Below are 24,630 nucleotides of genomic sequence, written 5' to 3' on the forward strand. Positions count from 1 at the left end.
CTAATGTTGCACATTTCAAGGAGTGTGGTTCGGTGTCTGTCAAAGCCGCTGTTCAAAGCTCACATGCATAATCCCAGGGAAATGCACCCTGGGGGTTACTGTAAAGATGGCAGCCTGCATGGTGCTCCTTGGTGAATCCTTCTTCGCTTAGTGATTAGTTGAACCTAAAGGAAATAATTCCCCCATGAAGTAATCGAAATAATGTTTCACTTACTTTGTTGTAGAGTAAGCAGCCCTGCAGCAGTGCGGCCACTACACGCGCGATTCAATAAAGGCACAGATTTATGGAATATTTCAAGGTAGGATAACACATGGGGAGACTTTGGCTAAGTTATTCAAATAGATTACTGTAATAGTTGTCTAATAGCTGTTGGTTAGAAATTAACACGTTGGCCTGGCGCTTCCGAGCTTGACCCATTTTACACTGTTATCACAAGTATCTATCAAACCTAATAATAAACACTGCTGCCAGTGAGTCAGTGAGTGACAATGGCAGAGCTTTGTTTTCATTTGGCTTTATTAACGTGTAGTGACAGTACACTGACTGCCTGGTCCAGATGAATGTATACTGACCACTAGACAGACATCCTGACATGACCTGTCAGACTGTCTCATCATGACTCTCATCTCATTAGCTCGTGACTTAATAGCCTACTGTACTACACCCTGGACTATACATAATATATGGTTTATTTACTGTACATCCCTTGCCATTTTATTTCAGATCCAGGTTGTATGGATCACCAGGGTCCAATGCACACAGCTCCTGTCAACAACCCAGTAATGCTTTTAACCGCATTTGGAGCCTGGGCCAGAGAGCAGTCCGTCAGACCCACACCCGGTCGTCTAAAGCGCCACCCGGGGCTCTGAAGTATATCCTGGGGCCAGTGGCCCTCACCGTTTCTGCACGGCTATTTGGTCATGTCGCTTATTGTGAGGCAGACGTAAATAATAACACCCCATTTGAAGTTGTAGGCAAAGAGGCTGAGCCTGAGTTTCAATGGCATATCCTGTGGGAATTTGTCAAACCTCATCTCTTAGCTCTGATTGGAGCTGTTGCGGTAAGCATTAGTCGACCTTCGATTAAAATCTGTGCCTGGGACCTGCTGTGATGTGAATGTGCTTAACTGTCATTACTTTGCTTTTGTTCAGCTTGCATTTGGTGCTGCCATCTTAAATATCCACATTCCCCTGATGTTGGGAGACTTGGTGAATATTGTGGCACGCTACTTGAGTGATCACGCAGGGGACTACGTGGGTGAGATCAGGGCACCTGCCCTTAAGCTGCTTGGGCTGTACGGTGTCCAAGTAAGTTGATGAAAATGATGTGAAATGACAATTAGAAAGAACCAATGCCATTACTGTTCCAAAGTGTCTGCATTATTATTATATAACGATGACAATTCGGATGAATAAGAAACAATGGTGAACAATATGATCACTCTGGCATTGCTTATACTAATTATCATCACCTATTTCACACAGGGTCTGTTGACTAGCGGCTACATCATCCTGCTGTCCAGGGTTGGAGAGAGAGTAGCAGCAGACATGAGAAAGACCCTTTTCGCCTCGTTACTGAGGTACCTTCTCCCAGTAGACGGCACACATAGACATCAAAGGGGGCTTCAGCCCCTGCCCTTTTTTTTTTTACCCGTCTGTAAAACAACTGCCCTTTCCAGACCACGAATGCAGTATTTACTATTGTGAAAGAAATGCAAATGCCACTCCTTTCCATGCCATGCCATCCAAAAGTGCCCTCTTACGGGATTTCAGCCCCTGCCTCTCTAACACTCTCTGCATGTCCCTGGTAGACGGTGACATCATCCAGTCCCATTACAGAGAGTTTGGTGCAACATCGAAATGAATGTAGAAATGGAGTAGCAATGGGCCATATATTCATAAAGCATTTCAGTCCTCTAGATAGGCTACTGCTATTCCACGCCATGTGACATTTTCTCTGATGTAATACACATGTAGGAAATGTATTTACATCAAGCAACAGTATCCTCATGATCCATCCACTAGTTATAATATAAAACTCAACTCAAATGCTGGCCCAATGATGCACACAAAATTAGGCTAATAAACCTTAGCTGTTTAATAACACAAAGAACAGAGCAAAGTTACTTTTGAGCAAAAGTGAATGTCTACATTGGGATGCTATGATAGGTTTGAAAAGATAGTTAAGTTAAACCATAAAGCTGTCAATAGAATTGTCCACAGTGAAGACCTGGGATTGACCACAGTAATGGTCACCTTGCCTGTTACCTTTTCTTAGGCAAGATGTGGCTTTCTTTGATGCCAATAAGACTGGTCAACTGGTGAACCGCTTGACTGCTGACATTCAGGAGTTCAAGTCATCTTTTAAATTGGTCATTTCTCAGGTATGATGTTATTTTCTTGCAGATAAAGTTTCTATGGAAATATGCCAACAATAAGTCATTACGATATGAATTTTACAAAAATACTTTCTTTATTGAGAAATCTGTCAGATTTCTCAATAAAGAAAGTATTTTTGTACCTGTGGTGTGCGGGCTCCATCCATCATCTGCTACTGTTTTCTACCCAAGCAGCGATGACATGAAATAAATAAATAAAAAGTGTGTTCCTAATGTTTACATTCCTGCGGTTTAGATACTTATGCTACTTGTTGAAAACTTGAATGACTAGACAACAGCATTATTCAAGTGTGGTACGGTGGTACCAGGTGTACATAATACATTTACAAATATAAAGGTGGTATTTCACTTTAAGACACTTCTGAATCATTTTATGTCTAGTTTTGTGGGCACCCCAGTCCGGTTTTCATTCAGAAATCAGACACACCACACCCCGCCTACGGTATATGAACCAGTTGTTACTTTAAACTTCATTTTGACCATGTCCTAATGTACTCTATGATGTTGTCCGGATTCCTAATGTGTGTGTTTAACTTTTTCCATTATACTTTTTTTTCCATTACTTTTTTCCCATAAAAATATAAGTATGTATATAAAAAGTATATAAAAGTATATAAAAAGATAATTTTGAAAAACCACAGCCTCATGCTTTAGAAGGACAATATCAGTCACCAGAACCAGGGACGTGTCTTTTCAATGAGTCTACATAGTTAAAATGGAGTTTGACGTTACGATGGGTTTATATAGGAGTATCTAAAATGAATATGAAATCTATATATTGAGTCGAGCAACTTAAAACACGGTTTGGGGTGCACACAAACGCCGAGTAAGACGACCCCAGAAGTGTCTTAAAGCTAAATACCCCTTCAGGTGTTCTAATTATTGGTCGTTTTACATTTGTACAGGGCCTACGGAGTGCTACACAGACAGTTGGCTGTTTTGTCTCCCTTTACTTCATCTCCCCCAAACTCACTGGCTTGACCGTGGTCGTCCTGCCCTGTCTAGTGGGAGCAGGGGCTTTGGTTGGCTCGTTCCTTCGCAAGCTGTCACGCTTGGCTCAAGAACAGGTGTGACCCCATGAATGATTGTGCCTTTCATTGTCGTTCTGTTGTCTGAAACATCCTGCTGTCTGAATCTGTGATAGCGTCTTGATTGTACTGTATGGAACTTTAGGTGTCGAAAGCGACAGGTGTGGCAGACGAGGCACTTGGCAACGTGCGAACAGTGAAAGCCTTTGCCATGGAAGAGCGAGAGCTGCTGTAAGTGAGATTTGTATAGACAAATCCACAGAGGGGTGCCCTGGACCCTGGACATTGCCCTGGACATTGCTGAGGTGTTCCATTTACTGATTACCTACACCTGTCCTACAGGCCCTAATCCATGGAGCAGTGCACCCCTCTGTGGATTTGTCTATCTATATGTACTGTGCATCTGTTAAATCTTTCAATTTGCATTTTATTATTATTATTATTTATTTTTTCATTAAAGATTATATGCATTTGAAGTGGACAAGTCGTGTGAGATGAATGAAAGTCTTGGTACAGGGATTGCTGTTTTCCAAGGCCTGTCAAATGTTGCCCTAAACTGTGAGTGCATCTCTTTCTGTAATTTATTTTTAATATCACATTTTTCAGCTGACTGTTCAGTTCTGTTATTTTTGGCATGAAGTGTAAATATTAGATTACTGTTTCATTATTATTATTATTATTATTATTTTCATGTTGTATTCTGTTCACACAGGTATTGTTCTAGGAACTATTTTCGCCGGAGGATCTTTGATGGCCGGTAATGAATTGTCCCCTGGAGACCTCATGTCTTTCCTTGTAGCCTCTCAAACGGTTCAGAGGTAAGAGGTAGTTCCGTGTGGTCACGGTGAATCATTGCACAATGCACCGCACCACTGTGTACAACGATCATGTACTGTAATCTGACATACTGTAGCTAATGTGTACACTCTACCCTCAGGTCTTTGGCTGGCATCTCTATCCTTTTTGGACAGGTGAGTGGGATAAGAAAGCATGAATCTGAGTGCTACATGTGTAGAAATGCAGTACACGTGCAGGTGGTATGAATTTAGGGGTGCAACACCTTATTGAACTAATGGATTTGGATATGAATCATATATTTAGTTAAATACAAAAATGTTTTATTTATTTATTTCAGCAATTTTAAATATACAGTATAAGGAGCATAAATTATCTATATTTTGAGCACATAGGGGAAACTTTTCAAACAGTTAAAAGTAAGTAAAAAATGGGCTTCAGTAATCAACCTGAACAATTTAGTTGATTATAAAAAAAAATCACACCCGTGTGAAGTAAGTGGTGCAACTCCGTGTGGGGGTCCCTCTACTGTACTGTACTGTCACTGTACTATACTGGCACACCCAAAATCACCATATATACAGTACAGTTAATATGTGCGTGTGTGTTTGTGTGTGTGTTAGGTTGCGCACAGGTGGTGAAAAACAACCATGCTGTTTTCGTGCTCAGACGCACCCAGCCAGCCACCCACCCACACACAAGTCACTTAACTCTAATCTACCGTTGCACCACTTAAAAAAGGATCAATTCGAAAAGAAATCCATTTTGTTTTTCTTTTGTTTTTCCAAGCACGTTTTCTTTTCTTACAAACCCTGTGCTTTATTATTATTATTATTATTAGTAGTATATTTCTTTTAAATTAATTGATAGAATACTCACTGAATGAAAATAATCGATGGTTGCTGCCCTAAATCAATTTCTTGCCAGGACATTTATTTTTCAATTCGATAAATACATTTTGTTTTTCCAAGCACGTTTTTTTTTTTTTTTACAAACCCTGTGCTTTATTATTATTATTATTATTAATTATTATTATTATTATATTTATTTTAAATTAATTGATAGAATACTCACTGAATGAAAATAATCGATGGTTGCTGCCCTAAATCAATTTCTTGCCAGGACATTTATTTTTCTGTCCAACATTTCCTGTACAGATGGTGAGAGGCATGAGTTCTGGTGCCCGGGTTTTTGAGTATCTGGCTTTGAAACCTACTATTCCAAACGCTGGGGGAGGACGCATTCCATTCAGTTCTCTTATGGGACGGGTTGACTTTGTGAACATTTCATTCAGGTAAGAACCTCGCTTCATTAAACATCAATGGAATACTTCACCTTTGTTCAACCTACTCTCCATAATCAATGCTTGCATAACTATGCATGAAAACAAATTTCACACTTTTTTTTATATACCTGTGATGTGACAACAAAGCTGATTCTGATCCCCACTAATAGTCATTTCTGTCTAATGATAGTTTCCATATAATGGAACCTACTACCTTTCTCTTCCTGGACCACATGCTAAAATAGTAGCTAAGGTTGTAGCATCAATACGTTTTATAAAAATGTTTGAATCACCTGAGATAATGTCATGGCAGGTACATTTTTATCCTCAGTCCATCTCTGAGGCATTAGTGAGCAGGAGATTCGATTGAAATAACGTTAATTATTTCTTTAATATACATTTTCTGGGTAACATTCATATATGTTATTTGTTATGTGAATGTGTATAGCTATCCAACCAGACCTGGTCACGAGATCTTGAAGAACTTCAACTTAACACTACCCCCTTCTAAAACTATTGCTATTGTTGGCGAATCTGGGGGAGGTAAGTACATATTCAGCTCGTAATCACAGTCTTACTGCCTGCCAAAACTGCGTGTAACTGCTGTTTGTGTTACAAAGCGTGTAAATATTTCATCCTATGTACTGGAATGCAGGAAAGTCCACAGTGGCGTCCTTGATGGAGCGTTTTTATGATCCAACCAGTGGTGTTGTTATGTTGGATGGGCTTGACATTCGGACACTTGACCCATTATGGCTCAGAGGACAGGTTATTGGCTTTATTAATCAGGTAATAATACTTTTTCACTTAGTTATATTTATAGAAACATAAAGTGATGGGTCGCACACACCAAGACTGTGGTTCAAAAAGTTTTATTTCAAACCATATGACAAACGTTTCGGCTATCCAGCCTTCATCAGTCACACTGATGAAGGCTGGATAGCCTAAACGTTTGTCAGCAGCCTGGCCCAGCCAGTGTGCTCTCTGCTCTAGAGGGGCGGGCACGCTTGGCGCAAGCACTGGAGAATATTGGTTCACCGATCAGAAATACACTTCACAAATAGTGCACTTCACAAATAAGTGTTTTGTGAAGTGCCTGCTTTCTTTCTTTCTCTCTCTCTTTCTCTCTTTCTCTCTCTCTCTCTCTCTCTCTCTCTCTCTCTCTCTCTCTCTCTCTCTCTCTCTCTTCTCTCTCTCTCTCTCTCTCTCTCTCTCTCTCTCTCTCTCTCTCTCTCTCTCTCTCTCTCTCACACAAACACTCATACTACCTCTGTCTATCCTCCTCTCTCAGGTGCATGCTTTCCAGAGGCAATACATTACAAGTTCTTTCCAAATCAAGATAATAATTGTTGATTGATTGTCGATTGCTTGTGATTATAAAAAGGCATGGGGGTGGGGGGTATAATCCTTTGGATTCTGAATTCTTGTTTGCACAAAGTGCTTGTAAATTATTGTTATGGTTCACAGTTCACAGGGCTATTTTTAGGGGCTCCTAATTAGTTCGGCAGCCGGGCTTGTGGGATGGGAAATTTGGTATATAGTCTTTTTTATTGGCCTAAAATATTGTCTATATACATACATTCATGAATCCACTTGCTGACCGGCTGTCGGTATTGAGCAATTTGTTTTTTAGGGGTTTATACAGTATGTGATCCTACCATTAATTAACATAACATCCTAATGTCAATTTCATTATACTTTATATAGCATGTTACATGTCAAACTAGGGGTTTTCATGATTCTGAATCCATTCCAAGCATTAGTTTTGCACAAAAAACACTCCTTGGGCTAGCCGTCATCACAAATGTGATGAAATGTGATGAGATCAGCACATTTTGGGCACATTTGGGCAAATGGCTATGGCCGTTTTTAGCCCAAGGAGTGTTTTTTGTGCAAAACTAATGCTGGGAATGGATTCAGAATCATGAAAACCCCCTAGTTTGACATGTCACATGCTATATAAAGTATAATGAAAATGTGAAAATCTTGCCTTTTATATAGGATGTTAATGGTAGGATCACACATATAAACCCCTATAAAACAAATTGCTTAATACCGACAGCCGGTCAGCAAGTGGATTCATGAATGTATGTATATAACAATATTTTAAAGACTATACCAAAGGACTATATTTCCTCTTCCCTCAAATCAAAAGTAGCTCTCTCATACAGTAGCATGGTGCCAGAACAATTAGCAAAAATGTGCATTAGTGTTTCCATCACTGCCAATCGAAGCTAGGAGCCGATAAATACCAGTGACTGACTGATGTGGAGTAATTTGAGATGGGAATGAATGTTGATTGTAACCCGTCAGTACAGCAGTTATATGGGGTCATTTTTATACCTGTTTTTTTGTTGTATAACTGTCTTTGTAGGAGCCAGTGTTGTTTGCCTCCACTGTGATGGAGAACATACGCTTTGGGAAGCCCGGGGCCTCTGATGTCGAGGTCATCAACGCTGCCAAGCAGGCCAATGCTGACCGTTTCATCACAAGTTTCCCAGATGGCTATAACACTGTGGTCGGTATGTACACTAATTAAAGGGATCGTGACATTAACTTGTTTTGTTTTGTTTTGTTTTCTGAGCTCAATTGCACCCAAAAAAAAACCATTCAGTAGATTTTCTGTGGTCTGGGGTTTTCTGGCTCAAACAATACTGTGGCTCTGATTTGCCTGTGGACTGTGAGGTAAGAGTCCACAAATCCCATATATGACATAACAATTTGCGAGCAAATGCCACTGTCAGTGTTGAGGGACGATTGCCTGTTTTCATTGCAGCTCAAAAGGCTTCAGACCACAGAAAATCCACTGAATGTTCAATGTTCAGGTTGTGGGTGTAATTGAGGTCATAAAAAACCCAATAAATACCCAATGAAAATGTATGTCATGAAACCTTTAACGTTTTTTTTAACACCTGATTTCAAATTGTATGCCATATAATCTAGATTAAAATGTATTGACACGTTGCCTTTTCTCTGGATGCCCAGGCGAACGTGGCGTGACACTATCGGGTGGTCAGAAACAGCGTATCGCCATTGCCCGCGCCTTGATTAAAAACCCCACCATCCTGGTGTTGGATGAGGCCACTAGTGCTCTAGACGCAGAGTCGGAGCGAGTGGTGCAGGAGGCTCTGGAAAGGGCCACCAAGGGTCGCACAGTGCTCATCATCGCCCATCGACTCAGCACTATTCAGGGGGCCGACCTCATCTGTGTCATGAGCAATGGCCGCATTGTGGAGGTGAGGAGGCAGACAGATCATTAGATGAACATGTTACGTGTCAGACTCTATAATGTACAGCAGCAGTTAAATCGTAACACCTACTGTATGTATTGTTTTGCCCCCAAGGCTGGGACACATCTGGAGCTGCTCAACAAAGGAGGACTATATTCTGATCTGATCCGCAGGCAAACAGCCGAGGGACAGAAAAATGACCAAGATAAATAAATGGTGTGTGATAGTACTGTCAGTTAAATGTCATTTTAAAATCCAATGGCAAGTCTTGCAGATGAACAATAGTATGTAAGTATGTACTCTGTAACGCTAGTGATGGTCAGATGTTCAAAGTCCATTTGTACCTACAGTATGTGAATGTCTATTGTAGTTGGTACCTTCTGGTGTTCATCGGGGTTTGATTATTGTTCATGAACACTGTTGTACAGTATTTAATTTAAAGGTTTTTGCAGGATTCTTTTGCCATGTCCTGCGTAGAATTATTGTTTTGATAAAGAACATAATGTAGTCATCGATTAAGAAAATAAATCATACTTTTAAGTAAAACATATTACTGTTTTTTTCCCCCCGCCTTTTTAGTGCTATGACACATGGACAGTTTTCTTTTAGATAATCAGTGCAGCTGAGTAGTGTTACCTGGATGAAACCTGCATAATGAGTAGTAGATCGGTGCAACGTGTAATGTGGGCTATAAAAAGCCATGTAGTCAAACTATACACAACATGAGGATCACCTGCTATTTGAAAATATGAACAAATAAGGGGGTGACCTGATAGTTGTTAGGTTGTGTGTCACATGTCGATTGATTGAAAATGTATATCACAGTAGGTAGCAGTGGCGTGCACAGATAGACACTAGGGGGTGCTAAAGCACCCCCTGCCCTTTTGGCAATGTGCCCTTTTGAAAAAAAATATAATAATAATATTTTTTTTCCCTTTTTTCTTTTTGATTTTTCAAAAATAGCAGACCTACAAGCTCGTAGCACGCCACTCGGTGGCGCGCTATGAGCTTGTAGATCTGCTATTTTTCAATAGCTAAAGCATAACATAATGCTAACACCAAAAGGGGTTCCTGCCCAAAATGGATTAAGGCAACCGGCCGGTTCCACGCGCTGCACAAGGTGCCCTTTTTTAACTTGAGCACCTGCCCCTCTAAATGTCTGTGCACGCCACTGGTAGGTAGAATGGATACATTTCAAACGAAAGCCAAAGTCAATACAAAAACTGTTATGGTGGACGACACCATGATGAAGCATTACACTTGTTTACAACAGGGTCCACCATTTTCAATTCATCAGAACATTTAGAGACGTACAAATATACACTTCAATAAAATAAAAAAATAAATAAAAAAGAACAGGAAATCATCATATAAAGAAAGTAAAAAAGGGAAAAACATGTACATGGGGAGAAAGCGCCGGCAGGGGAAACTCAGACTTTATTTATGGGGGCCATTCAAAAATAATGACACTTTTAGTTTTCTGTAAATTCTTCTGTCTCTGACCCAAGCGCTCCCATGAAAACCGTCACCTGCTATTTGAAAATATGAACAAACAAACCAAATAAGGGGGTGACCTGATAGTTGTTAGGTTGTGTCACATGTGCTCTAATCGCTCAGGGGGTCTAGTAATGGCCGACAGTGGACTATTTGCAGCATGTTACTCTCCTACTCTTTCTCTGTGTTTCCTGGCTCTCTTCACTGTGACTATGAAATAAGTATAAAAAGGCAGAATACATACACTTTTTGGGTAGAGGCCTGGGCAGTGGGCACTTGAGGTGTCCAGTCTTCCCGGAAAACTGTGCACTATTTGGGGATAAGAGAGAGACACATATTAAAGGCATGAAATAAATTATATCCCAATATCAGCTAGGGGTGGGTTCAATTAATCGATATGGCAATAATTGTATCGTATTCCTTGCCGATTATCATATCGTACCATATCGATGCGGCAGGAAATGCTGTGTGTGACGCGGCTTTAAAATAGTTTAGTATAGTATATATAACTATTAGTATATATAACTAATAGTTTAAAATATATATATATATATATATAGATTCAATCCTTTGCATTTATCCATTCAAACATTATTTATGTATTTATTTTTATTAGCATATAATATTACAGAAATAATGTAAATATTAGCATGGCAATGCTAATATTTTTTGCAAACTCACTGTTGTTGCATTGTAGATATTGTCACCACCTCCGAATCATGCTAACGTGATCCCAAGACAACTTAATTTGCAACACAGCTGACAAAATGGAGACATCATCATGGCTTGTATGGATCATGTTACTCATGTTATTTCAACAGTGGAGTTTGTCATAGAAAGCAGTCCAGATAGCCTCCAGATGTCACTGTTATTCAAATTGAACTAGATTGGATTGTCTATTTTCTTGATAATATATTGCACTGTTGCATTGTATTTTTTGTTTTTGGACAAAAACAGGTTCAGTGATGCCTTCCTCCATGAATAAATGCAAAACACAAGGAAGCCAAAAGTTCTTAGGACAAACATTTCTCTTACTATGCAATGGGTAGTTTCTTAGAGAACGGCAAACCAAGTTAATCGATTCAATAATTGAGTATTTGATATTTACTGTACGTTATGGATATATAAGTTATAGGCCTATACATACACACATACTATACACACACACGCTCTCTCTCTCACACACACACACACACACACACCTGCATTTGACCCGACCTAACTACTTAGAAGATGGTCTGTTTTCCCCCCTTTTTCTCTGAACCACTTGAACCCTGACATCCCTATTTATTGATTGATTAGTTGATTAAATACTTTAGTTTCAGAAAAGTATATTTAGTGACAGAGGGATACCATACTATGGAGGGGGGGGGGCATACGCTTGGATTTTGTACAGGTGCTACAGTTCCGAATTTATTAACAGTTTGCAGAATTACAGTACATTTCAAGCACAAACTCAATACAAAGGCTGTTAACTGTGAGTGGACGACCCAATTAAGCATTACACTTGTTTCCAATAGGGTCCACCATGTTCAAATCATCAAAACATTTAGAGACGTACAAATAGACACTTCTATAGACAGAATAGGAATTCATCATAAAGGAGGTAAAAAGGGAAAAGAAACATATACAGTGAGGGAAAAAAAGGGGTGGGCGGTGGGGGGGATTCACGTTCAGCTCCGTTAATTTGTTTGTTTTCCTGGGAGGAGCTGCGTTGGGTCCCCAAGTCGGCTCCGTGGCCGTACCTTGAGTTGGCTGTGTGTTTAGAGCGGTTTTGAAGGAGAGGATGTTCAGTTTTGTACACACTTTTATATTTCTGTTGGTAGGGCGCATTTCACATTTTTGGTGGCATAGCGAATTTAACCACTTCTTGGATACTGTCGATTGATTGAAAATGTATATCACAGTAGGTAGAATGGATACATTTCAAACGAAAGCCAAAGTCAATACAAAAGCTGTTATGGTGGACGACACCATGATGAAGCATTACACTTGTTTACAACAGGGTCCACCATTTTCAATTCATCAGAACATTTAGAGAAATACCAGTGACTGAAAATAAATAAAAAATAACAGGAAATCATCATATAAAGAAAGTAAAAAAGGTACATGGGCATGGGGAGAAAGCGCTGGCAGGGTAAACTCAGACTTTATTTACGGGGGCCATTCAAAAAGAATGACACTTTTAGTTTTCTGTAAATTCTTCTGTCTCTGACCCAAGCGCTCCCATGAAAACCGTTATCGTTATTGTTCCACTACCATGTTCTGAAGGTCTGGGTCTTATTCTCTAAAGTCTGGGTGCAATTCATAATTTAGCCTCTAGATGTCAAGTTTGCATGATCTCTCATCCAACCACTGATCCGTCTCGCGAGATGAAGTGACTTCTAGTGCCCAGAGCTCTTCTACATTAGCTAGCAAAACATCAAACCCAAAGCTGGAGTTTTGCGCGGTTACTTGTTTGCCGGCTGAATATAGGCTAGTGTTATTGGCCAAACATGCAGAAATATGAAAAGCTTGAAAAAATTGGAGAGGGTAAGATCCATACTGCTTTTTGTTTTTACTCCACAAAGCTAACGTTTGCTTTAGCTAGCTTGATATAGCTCAATTTGCATATTGCAGGGAGATAATTGTACTGACTCTAAACTGAGGATAACAGATATTGTGTCATCATGTATTCATTACAATGGAAGTAACAATTATCGTACTGTGAGAGAGGATGTCTGCTTTTTGGGTCAGCTTTACGTTATACAGTAGTCATACTCGATGATTTCTTTATTTGTCTCCCGAAGGGACTTATGGTACTGTGTTCAAGGCTAAAAACAGAGAAACCCACGAAATCGTGGCTTTGAAAAGGGTTAGACTGGATGACGACGATGAGGTACATATATATGGATTATGGATTCATAATAAACAACACCGAGTTTCTCTTATATCGAGCATTGTTGACCAGCATGCCCATTTCATTTGAGCTTTCATGGTCCTTTCAGGGGGTGCCAAGTTCTGCACTGAGAGAAATATGTCTCCTGAAAGAGCTGAAACATAAAAACATTGTCAGGTCAGTATTATTTGCCCCCGAAAATGTAAAATTGCTCCAGTAATGTCTGGATCTTAATTGCGGTTGACTGTGGTTCAAGCTGCCTGGAAGTCAGTGAGTGTTATTCATGGAGAATGCTCTTGTTTCCCACAGGCTACATGATGTTTTACACAGTGATAAGAAGTTAACCTTGGTTTTTGAATATTGTGATCAGGTAAAGAGAACCTGTCTCATTTTCTTTGTAGGCAGTTGTGTGGTCTTTATGTTGATCAAAAATAAGTGTGACTGAATGAGATTAACTTAATTGAGACCCCTATATTCCAGGACTTGAAGAAGTATTTTGACAGTTGCAATGGCGATCTAGATCCAGAAACTGTGAAGGTGAGACATTGTACATTTTGAACTGACGTGGGATTACATTTTGAATGGCATAGTTTTTCAGATGGCAGAATTGGCGCAGGAAGTCAACATGTAATCAATATGTATTTATAGGTTAGCATTCAATTACTTTAAATGTAATCTTTAAACTTGCTGTCATGAACCTTTGACTTTCTCTCTCCTGTGCAGTCATTTATGTACCAGCTGTTGAAGGGCCTTGCGTTCTGCCACAGTCGAAATGTTCTCCACAGAGACCTTAAGCCACAGAATCTCCTCATAAACAGAGTGAGTATAATGCTGGTGAACCTTGACAGTTGGGGGTAGCTTACTAGCAATTATTCATTGCTGTGCAGGCAAATCATTTATTTTTTCCCCATGCCTAATTGTTGCCTATCATGCTAAACTGAAGGCTCGAAGAAGGACACATCATGTTCATTCTTTGTGTGATTCATGACTTATTGTTCAAGTCAATGTACAATCAAATTCAAAACACATGTCACAGGTATTGCAAAACCTAAGGTGATGAAAAGGTTGTAGGCTTTATTCAGACTGCAGGCAAATCCCATTAGTTCCTCATAGTGATGCACCGAATATTCGGCCACAGAAAATATTCGGCCGAAAATGGCTAAAAATGCATTTTCGACCTATTCGGTTTCGGGCCGAAAATATATCACCGAATAGTGTATGCAATTAATGCATTCAAAAGTGCTGAATAAATGTTTTATGGAACCATAATAGTGATTATTATTTAAGTTTTGCCATAATCATGTCTTTTGCCATAATCGGGTAGCTTTAAGGTGACAGCAATGGTAGGAAAAAATATATATAATATTAATCATATTCGGTTCTTGGCCAACTGTTTCCTATATTTGGTTTCGGCCAAGAATTTCCCTTTCGGTGCATCCCTCACATAACGTGTTGGGCAGACTGTTCAGACTGTGGTTTGCAAGTGATCGGATCAGATTTGTGTATTTTAGACATAGATGGTATCGGCATAGGTTGCTTTGGTAACGAAGTAACACCATACTTTAAGGTGTGACGTGAGCATTGCTTTTATACTCTGTCACTCTGTCACACGACGTGTCGCTCGCTCCACGAAAACAGCCGATCTTCGAGTAAACTACGTGTTGCACCGTGAATCTGTGATGATGACTTTGGGCAGTATTATGCGTGTCTTAAGTACCAGGTCTTATTACTTAACTTAAGACCTGGAGGCATGGTCAATGCCATTTGGCTATTCTGAGTGGCCAAATGGCATTGATCACGCCTCCAGGCCTTAAGTTAAGTAATAAGACCTGGTACTTAAGACACGCATAATACTGCCCTTAATGTCTTATTGCAAGATCACTGTTGTCTTTTCTCCAGAATGGGGAATTGAAGCTGGCTGACTTTGGGTTGGCTCGAGCCTTTGGGATTCCAGTGAGGTGTTACTCTGCTGAGGTATGCATTTTCTGTTCACTAAAGAGCTGGAGAGACAGGAGTTACCCCTGTATGGAACTGACCAAAGGCTTGTGACTCAACAGCAATGGTTACTATGGGACAATATCTATTAAACATAATTCTATGCCATTAACCAATTTAGACCCATGTTTCTATGTTGGTCGTTCTCAAACATTTTCATGTCAAGGACCCCCAGAATTATCTGCATTTGGCCGTGGACCCCCATCTGAAAATGTTGTTCCAGGGACCCCCCCAGAAGCAAAGATTTGAGTTAAAGTTTGCTCTGAAAGAATATATATTCAAAGATTTGTGGCACATTTTCACGATTTTTCAAAAATAGCAGATCTACAAGCTCATAGCGTGGCACTCGGTGCCGCGCTATGAGCTTGTAGATCTGCTATTTTTCAATAGCTAAAGTATAACATAATGCTTAAAACACCAAAAGGGGTTCCCGCCCAGAATGGGTTAAGACCTGAGGACCGAATCAGGTCTGAAAAACCTGTGTGGTTTTCAAACTTTGCATGTCAAGGACCTCCAGAATGATAAGTATTTGGCTGCAGACCCCCATCTCAAAATATGTTGTTCCAGGGACCCCCCAGAAGCAAATCTTCGAGTTAAAAAAGTTTGCTGTGAAAGAGTATATTCAAAGATTGGCAGACGTGTTCATGATTTTTCAAAAATAGCAGATCTACAAGCTTGTATCGCGGCACTCGGTGCCGCGCTATGAGCTTGTAGATCTGCTTTTCAACAGATAGTTTAAATAATGGTTAAAGTGGTTATAAGGTGACACAGATGCATCCTCGGGTCTAAATGGGCTCAAATCTGACAAATTATCCTTTTTCTATTTGTCGTCTTGTTGAAGGAACAAACCTGTATCTTTTTGAAAATGTTATGATCAATTACAATCCCTACCTTTAAAAAAATATATATATATAGCAGTGTATATATACTTCCACCAAATGATGTAGTGATGACACAGTGGTGTAGTGAAGCATCTGTGTATATATACTTCCACCAAATGATGTAGTGATGACACAGTGGTGTAGTGAAGCATCTGTGCTCTTCTCCAGGTGGTGACATTATGGTACCGGCCTCCGGATGTCCTCTTCGGTGCTAAACTCTATTCTACCTCAATTGACATGTGGTCTGCTGGTTGCATTTTTGCAGGTTTGTCATTGAGCCTTAGCACATGCTATATTCAGTGGCGTGCACAGATAGACACTAGGGGGTGCTAGAGCACCCCCTGCCCTTTTGGCAATGTGCCCTTTTGGGAAAAAAAAAGAAAAAAAAACTTTTTTTTCTTTCTTTTTTTTGATTTTTCAAAAATAGCAGACCTACAAGTTCATAGCGCGCCACTCGGTGGCGCGCTATGAGCTTGTAGATCTGCTATTTTTCAATAGCTAAAGCATAACATAATGCTAACACCAAAAGGGGTTCCCGCCCAAAATAGATTAAGGCAACCGGCCGGTTCCACGCGCTGCACAAGGTGCCCTTTTTTAACTTGAGCACCTGCCCCTCTAAATGTCTGTGCACGCCACTGGCTATATTAATGAAACCATCATGTAATGTATTGGTTGAATCTGTGTTTTTGTACAGTATGTTCAGAACCTGAAGTGTGAATCATTTACTGTTTTTTAGAGTTGGCAAATGCAGGGAGACCATTGTTCCCTGGGAATGATGTGGATGACCAGTTGAAGAGAATCTTCAGATATCCTTTTGACCTTTTTATTAGTACATAATTAGTATTTTGTATTTATTTATCTGACCTTCTTCAATGTTGTCAATGGTTTTGCTTTTATTTCTCGTTGTGTTATTGCTCCTGTGTGCCTCGTTTTAACTTGATGGGTTTTATATTGTTGTTTCACTGTACAGCACTTTGTAACTTTGTTTTGAAAGGTGCTTTATGAATAAAATGTACTTACTAAATATGTACTTGCTAGGCCTAGTTATATTTAGTTTAAAATCTGATTAGGATTTATTAAACTTAATTATATTAAATACATTGTTCACCCAAACATGGGTGAAGTAGATAATGCCAACATGTTCATCTACTTATAGTAGTGTTACTTACATGTTTCAATGTGAAGTCGGTTGTGAACGCTTTAACTCCATGCTTACATTGTTGGGTACACCAACTGAAGAACAGTGGCAGACAATGACAAAACTCCCGGATTACAAGGTAAACCTTCGATGCCATACACCACACCAGACCAGACCGGCAAGTGTGTCACCGCCAAAAAGCTGTGCCCTGAATATTTCCAGGTTGTCCGAAATATAATCAAAACCAAAGATTGGATAGAGATGCCAAATGCTATCGGCTCATTTTAGGTCACATTCTATAGGCTTACAATGGCGACGATTCCTCCAAAAAGGAACGAGGCTTTGCGTTGGCGTCTTGCCGGTCTGTTCTATATACCGTTTTATCCAGAGCCTATGTTGGACCAAAGCTGTTGAGCAGTATGTATATTTAGTCACAAGTTTGTTATACTCAATGTAAAAATAAAATGTCAGATCTACAAGCTCATAACGCATCACATTTCGGTGTGTCGTTAGCTTGTAGCTCAGCTCTACCTTCACTACTTTCACTGCATAATGGTCGTTATGCTCGTTAACTGCATCTTTGATAGCTAACTGAAGCAGATGAATTGGGCATCGCAGGTGTAAACCTGACACGGTTAAGTACTGGTTTACCATAGCCTCTACATTATTAGTAACCGCGTCCACTTGGTTTTGCGAGAGCGCAGGTTCCTCCTCCGCAATTTCCTCCACCACTTCATCATCATCATCTTTCTCCTCCTCTTCAGCGTCAGGGAGGATGTTAAATGCCTTGATCATGTTGCTGGCACTGTCGGTCGCCACACGAATCACACGTTTTGATGAATGTTCCAATTTTTCAGCACACTTTCATACTTTTGGTAGATCATGCGCTCTGCACACACAAAATCTAAGCGTTTAGGTTCTAAACACGTGTGCACTGAACGGCTCGGAGCGGAGGACCGTTCTCGCTCCGGAAGCTGTTCTGACTCATTTTTAAAACCCGCTCGACGCTCTATTCAAAATCCACCTGCTCCGCTCCGCGCCGCTCACATGCTCTGGTCCTCCTACACTCCTACAGCAATGATATATTTGAAAAATGTTTGTAGTGAATTGCTGCTTTTCTGCACCTCTCTCCTCTCCACCTATAGCCGTACCCAATGTATCCAGCCACCACCTCGTTGGTGAACGTGGTCCCCAAACTCAGTAGCACAGGACGGGATCTATTGCAGGTAATGCGTTTAGAAACCCATTTAGACCTAAGACTAGATTCTACACATGTCTTCTAAAACAGTTTCTATATCAGTGGTTCTCAAACTATTTCATGTCAAGGACCCCAAAAATCATGCAGAATATAGCCTATGCTGCATATATATATATGCCATATTCAGGTTCATATATGTGCATATATGTTGATAAATAGGAAATGTATGTCTCTATATAGCTTATGCAATTTATATTTCCATGTGGCGGGGGTGTCAGCTAGGTCAGGAGGTAACAGGGGGGTGCATGGCCATAAAGGTTTGGGAACCGCTGGTCTACAAGAATATAATTTAGATATAGCAATAGCTATCTTAAATATTGTTACGGTGTATAAGGGTTGACTGCACAAGCATTTGATCATCTGCATATGTACGTATGGCTGGCTGTGCGTTGTACTAACAATGTTCCTTTGTCGCTTCCTTTTGTTCTTGCCCAGAATCTGTTGAAATGTAATCCGGTCCAAAGGATCTCTGCCGAAGAGGCCTTGCAGCACCCCTACTTCGCCGACTTCTGTCCTCCATAATGCTTAATTGCCATCTACTGAACAACCACAGCTGCCATAATCAATCGTCCTTCACTCTGGGGTCATTAGGACCAGTCCATACAATAACACTCCCCTACATCACTCTGTTGTGCCTCCTTGTGGAGCAACGTCCTGGTGGCCTATAGCTTTTAGTTGGGTGCAAGCCAGTCTGTCTTTTCTCGGTCTCACTAGGTAACGTAATCCTTTTGAACCCAGAAATGTGTTAATCACGCAGAAACAACAACTCTAACCCCTGTAGGATCTACAGTTCTCAGCCACAACTCATTTGCTCCTACATGATGGCAAATTTCAATTTGTGCTGTTATCTCCATTTGAGTCTAACGGTGAGTGATCAAAATATGCGGTCAGCTCAAATGTCGACGTGCATCCCTTACTTAATGTTACATTGAGAACATAGTTTAAAATGTATGCTGTTAAACACAAATGTTTGTAATGTGACAGCTTTCTTTTTTTAGTTTTATTGTAATATTTCACGTTTATGAAATGTTAATAATTAGGTTCTTAAAGTCATAATGTGCAACATATATATTAATTTTCTTTCTTTGTCGTACAATTAGTCACAGACGTTACCGCAGTGAAATTTGTTCTCCGCATTTGACCCATCTCTTGGAGCGGTGAGCCTCAGCGTGCGCCGCGCTCGGGAATCATTAGTTGATTTGACCCCCCAATCCAACCCATTGATGCTGAGTGCCAAGCAGGGAGACATTAGGTCTAATTCTTACAGTCTTTGGTATGACCCGGCCGGGGATCGAACCCACAACCTCCCAGTTTCAGGACAGACACTCTAACCACAAGGCCACTGTCTGGTCAACACCTCTGGTAGCTCTGTTGTCATTACAGCATCGGTCTGTGGTCTGTTATAACAGGGGTTCTCAACCTTTTTGGCCGGGGACCCCCGGAAATGCTTTGGCAATGTCTCGGGACCCCCGCCCCGCCCCCTCCCGACCCCCAATATAAATTGACTGCTACAATAACCTTAACCCATTTTGGGCGGGAACCCCTTTTGGTGTTTTAAGCATTATGTTATAATTTAGCTATTGAAAAATAGCAGATCTACAAGCTCATAGCGCGCCACCGAGTGGCGCGCTACGAGCTTGTAGGTCTGCTATTTTTGAAAAATCGTGAAAAAAAAAAAATAATAATTTGGGGACCCCCCAAACTAATTTGGCGACCCCCCGAGGGGTCGCGACCCACGGGTTGAGAACCCCTGTGTTAGAACTACGATTCACACATTTGTGTTGTCAGAGATGATATGCATTAACGTTTCCATGGCTGCGTAGTTTTGGTGTTTAGTGTCAGAGGCGGACACTCGTGGCTAAATTGTGTTTAGAGACGTTGTCAAACACATTTATGGAATGGTTGTGAACAAATATACCAGTGGAATAAATCAAAAAGCAGCAGGGACATGTCAGAGATTCACTGCTACACTCAGAATATATTGGTTTAATACTTAATTTAAAAAAGTAATGACTGAAAAGACAGACAGACTTGTAGTGTGTACTGTAGTGTACACACAACCTTTCCCACTGCTTTTAATAAACGATTGTATAATATAATTGGAAGTGGAAAAAGAAAAGAACGTGTTTCTCAGGCTTTACTTTTGTTTTGTTTTTGCACTTTGTAAAATGGCAGTTCCATTCTACAGTAAATCATTTGCATATTTATATCAAGTATGTTTAACACTGAGAGACAGGTGGTTCAAGAGCCACTTCAGACCTTTTGCAACCTTATTTTAATGTTTGGGAGACGAGAAACACTTTCCTGGGGTTTGTACGTGTGTAATATGTGTTTTTAGTCTTAGATATTGTAGTATTTCAAAGTGTATGTGATGTCATGGACACTGGTCTCACTGTGCTGGATTACTACAATGACCACAATGCTTTGCTGCACTCACCCCACCTTGTGGAGAGGGAGTGGGCGGTCTTAGACTGCATCCATCCACACAGTAGTCACGAAGATGCCAAATGCCGCAAGCGGCAGGTGTCTCTTCCTGGTTTTTAGCAAGGACTGTCTAAAGAGGACGAGACGCGAAGACCGTACGGGCGACGCCATGTTGCTTATAGTGCTCCATGGAAGGAAAGAAACATGCGCAGTTGAGACCAAGGAAGCTGAACGCGGAAGTGTTGGCTGCATATAGCCCATTGCGCATGTTTATTTCCTTCCATGGAGCACCATAAGCAACATGGCGTCGCCCGTGCGGTCTTCGCGTCTCGTCCTCTTTAGACAGTCCTTGGTTTTTAGACGGCTGGTGGATGGAAAATGACGCTCGCGCTCAGCTTCCACTTGCCGCGGGAGGCAAGCGTTTCTAGTTTTCTGGCCGACGCGGCCTTTTGCAGCGTGGGTGGAGCTTAATTTCCATCCACCAGCTGTTTAAAAAAAAAACAGGAAGAGACGCCTGACGCTCAACGTGGCTTTTGGCATCTTCGTGAATCTACTGTGTGGAAGCACCCTTACTGAGACAACATCCAGGAAGGAAGTGAGACCAGTGTCCATGACATCACTGGCACATTGAAATACTAAAATATCTAAAAACACAGACGTACATCAAAACCCCCAGGAAAGTGTCCCTTTCTCCCAAACATCATTAAAATAAGATCTGGTTGCAAAAGGGGTGAAGTGGCCCTTTAATGAATGGGCCAACATAGATTCAGAGAGGACCATGAGTGAGTTGTTGCATTATTTTTAACATGATCTTTTCTCATTAACCCGATATGTTTTAGCTCATTAAAGATGAGCTTTTGTAATAGTGAGAGGTGGGGGAAAAAAAGAAAACCCCAAAAACACACCTGTATTCTCATTTAATGATTGTTTTGCACCACTTGCTATGCAGTATGTGTATTTTGGCTACTTAATTTGGTTACAAGCTTACAAAATGTGCAGTGTTATTTTACTTCTGTTTATTGTTACTCCCCCCACCCCCCTATGTTACGAGTTGTCTTTGAAGTCGTTAAATAGGGAAAATGTTTATTTTCATTTTGCTGATGTAAGACAAGAAAGGAATGCATGTATTTATTGATAATTGAATGTTGGCTTTTTTTGCATTGTCATTTCTTTTCTATATACACAACAGCTTTTCATTTGGTACAGAGGCTCTTCATTAAGTAATGAAACATGACACTCAGATCTACAAGCATTTCTATGCCTATTTGTAGTCATGGTTGACGCCATTTTCGTGGTGGGTACAAGACGGCCAGACTGCTGTAATCCTGCAGCAGTTTGCATTAAATAAATAGCACTGCTTTAATTTTACAAATTTTAATTTTGAATGAAGAGTGGACTTTGCACTTTCCTAGTATTCCTCTTGGTTTCATTAGTAGAACTTGGGTCATGTTTTGGACGAATACTGTCGCTGGTCTTTTGAACCCCCAATGGTTCCAAAAATCCAATAAAGTGGCCACAAATACACCAATTTATCTGCGTCTGAAAGTCATGTACATTTGCTCATAATGAATGCAACGGGCTATCGCAATCGACTAAATGCATTGCAGCTGCGTTAAGAAAATGTTTCCATAAGACTGAGAATGTTAGACTTGGTTAAGGGAGTCTTAACTATTTAATATGTACCACAGAGTTGAAATCACAAATCTACGATTGAATGCACATACAAATTATGTTAACCAGATGAAGCAAGTCCACTGCCCTATAGCATTGTTTTCATTAAATATACAAAGTTGGTTGCCAGTAAGAGCCAGTCCTACAGGACTCACTGCAATTAAACTCACTGCAATTACATATCTAATAAAATAAAATAGTCCATTAACATTGCAGTCATAAATGTCATACCTTCCTATTTATTGCACAATCCCAAGCATGGTTTGTGAGGGATTTTATAAAGATTGAATACATTGTACCTCAGGGTGTGTAGCTCAGCCACTTTGTTTCATCTGGCTTCAAAGTACAGACAATACAAAGTCAATAACATGGCTAGTAAATACATAAGGGTACAGAGACACTTGAAATATACACTGGTCATGCAGAAGAAAATGTGTGATGTGCAATATTGTACGAACAAAATAATTCAACGGCATTGGCTGACAGATACTGTACTACTACTGTACTAATATTGTCATGTACTACTTGGTTATATTATATATATAATATATACACACACACACACATTTTAAGCACAAACAGTTCAATATTTCATGTTGCTATTTTAGATATTTGTATGTGCTTTGATTGGAAGTAAGAAGTAGGGGGAGATAACCTGGTGTTATTCATAATAAATACAGTCATTATATCAGTTAATTCAGTAAGTCTTCTGACAAGCTATGTTTATGCTCAAAGCAATATGACAGTCAAAGTGACAACATCATCAGTATAGGCACAGGGGTAGGCAACCTTAGGCACCGGTGCCAAGTACTAGGGTTGGCCCGATCCAATCACGTGATCGGAAATCGGTGCCGATCACGCCATTTTCAAATTATCGGATCGGGAGCAAAAAAAAACGCGATCGGGACATCCCTAGTATCAATATTATATCCATATCGTAACATTAGACTGTATATTCTCTGTAATTTTGGATATTGTACTATTGTGATATGGCATAAGTGTTCTATAAAAAATATATATATCGGATCGGGACAAATTGGTATCGGCAGATACTCAAAATCAAATGATCGGAATTGGATCGGGAGCAAAAAAACGTGATCGAGACAACCCATAGGCACTGGGATCACTGGCATAAGTGTGAGAGATGTAGTCAAGTAGCCTCCATGGATTAACCCATTTTGGGGCGGGAACCCCTTTTGGTGTTTTAAACATTATGTTATAATTTAGCTATTGAAAAATAGCAGATCTACAAGCTCATAGCGCGCCACCGAGTGGCGCGCTATGAACTTGTAGGTCTGCTATTTTTGAAAAATCGTTAAAATGTTTTTTTTTTTTTTTTGACCTCAGGCCTGAATGGGTTAAAGCAAAATAAAATATCACGACTGAAGCAGTGTGCGCCCTCCACCCCCCCCCCCCCCCACACACACACACACACACTACTAGCGCCGTCGGCAAAACAATATCTAAATGAAATGTTTTAGTGATATTGTTCCTGCCTGCCGTTACATACTGCCAATCAGGTGAAGAAATCACAGACTGAGCCTTTAAACGTTTGCTTTTATGTGAAATATTCGAGACCATTAAGGTGTTATCGAAGGTGCTTCTGCACATAACGCTAATTTGACCACTTGAAATGCTTCAATTTTAAAATAAGCAAAAGGAGCCCATTCTACAAGCTCGCAGACGCACTGAGAGCTTGTAGAATAGGCTACTTTGGCTTTATCGCTTATGCTTAAAGGACCACTTCACCACTTTTCAACATCTCTTCATATAATTGGTCCTCACTAATGTTCATGATAAAACACCTTCTGAACTGCCCACAGCCCTCCTATGAGACACAGACTGAGTAGGAAAAAATGGTGGTATTTTATCATGAACATTAGTTAGGACCAATTATAGGAAGAGAAGTTGAAAAGTGGTGAAGTGGTCCTTTAAATTGAAGACATGCTGGCATCTCCAGAATCCAAATGACTGAAATCAGTTGTGGCGACTGAGAACTTGAATCCATGAGCCTCACATCTGTATGCAAATGACAGAACTCTGACCGGAGAGGGGGTCTGGGAGGTGGAGTGGGTCGAATGGTCATTAATAATTTACAATGTCTTGATGGAAAGGAAATATTTCCAGAAAACATACTGTATAAGGTTGTTATGT

General features: G+C 40.3%; 2 protein-coding genes across 2 annotated transcripts; both read left to right on the forward strand.

Annotated features, from left to right (window-relative positions):
* Positions 1-68: 68 nt before the first annotated feature.
* abcb8 (ATP-binding cassette, sub-family B (MDR/TAP), member 8) lies at positions 69-9,444 on the forward strand. Its single transcript, XM_079530144.1, has 16 exons — positions 69-299; positions 725-1,061; positions 1,153-1,308; positions 1,486-1,580; positions 2,279-2,384; positions 3,305-3,466; positions 3,573-3,658; positions 3,888-3,985; positions 4,140-4,245; positions 4,365-4,398; positions 5,380-5,516; positions 5,956-6,050; positions 6,163-6,296; positions 7,882-8,029; positions 8,493-8,743; positions 8,852-9,444. The coding sequence occupies exons 1-16, from the start codon at positions 202-204 to the stop codon at positions 8,948-8,950; spliced, it is 2,142 nt and encodes a 713-aa protein (XP_079386270.1). The 5' UTR covers positions 69-201; the 3' UTR covers positions 8,951-9,444.
* Positions 9,445-12,575: 3,131 nt separating this feature from the next.
* cdk5 (cyclin dependent kinase 5) lies at positions 12,576-21,953 on the forward strand. Its single transcript, XM_079529184.1, has 12 exons — positions 12,576-12,763; positions 13,021-13,109; positions 13,219-13,286; positions 13,419-13,479; positions 13,590-13,646; positions 13,833-13,928; positions 15,009-15,083; positions 16,154-16,250; positions 16,722-16,791; positions 17,202-17,262; positions 18,269-18,349; positions 18,817-21,953. The coding sequence occupies exons 1-12, from the start codon at positions 12,727-12,729 to the stop codon at positions 18,901-18,903; spliced, it is 879 nt and encodes a 292-aa protein (XP_079385310.1). The 5' UTR covers positions 12,576-12,726; the 3' UTR covers positions 18,904-21,953.
* Positions 21,954-24,630: the final 2,677 nt, after the last annotated feature.

Source organism: Electrona antarctica (assembly GCF_951216825.1).
Source record: "Electrona antarctica genome assembly, chromosome: 19".
NCBI classification, from domain to species: domain Eukaryota; kingdom Metazoa; phylum Chordata; class Actinopteri; order Myctophiformes; family Myctophidae; genus Electrona; species Electrona antarctica.

What these genes read in the sequence shown, in the direction of transcription:
- cdk5 (XM_079529184.1), top strand. Translation starts at nt 12,727, where the DNA reads ATGCAGAAATATGAAAAGCTTGAAAAAATTGGAGAGG. An exon ending in GCTTGAAAAAATTGGAGAGG is followed by an intron (nt 12,764 to 13,020) that starts GTAAGATCCATA and finishes TGTCTCCCGAAG; the next exon opens with GGACTTATGGTACTGTGTTC. An exon ending in CAGGACGGGATCTATTGCAG is followed by an intron (nt 18,350 to 18,816) that starts GTAATGCGTTTA and finishes GTTCTTGCCCAG; the next exon opens with AATCTGTTGAAATGTAATCC.
- abcb8 (XM_079530144.1), top strand. Translation starts at nt 202, where the DNA reads ATGTTTCACTTACTTTGTTGTAGAGTAAGCAGCCCTGCAGCAGTGCGG. An exon ending in TTAAATTGGTCATTTCTCAG is followed by an intron (nt 2,385 to 3,304) that starts GTATGATGTTAT and finishes ACATTTGTACAG; the next exon opens with GGCCTACGGAGTGCTACACA. An exon ending in GCCTCTCAAACGGTTCAGAG is followed by an intron (nt 4,246 to 4,364) that starts GTAAGAGGTAGT and finishes CTCTACCCTCAG; the next exon opens with GTCTTTGGCTGGCATCTCTA.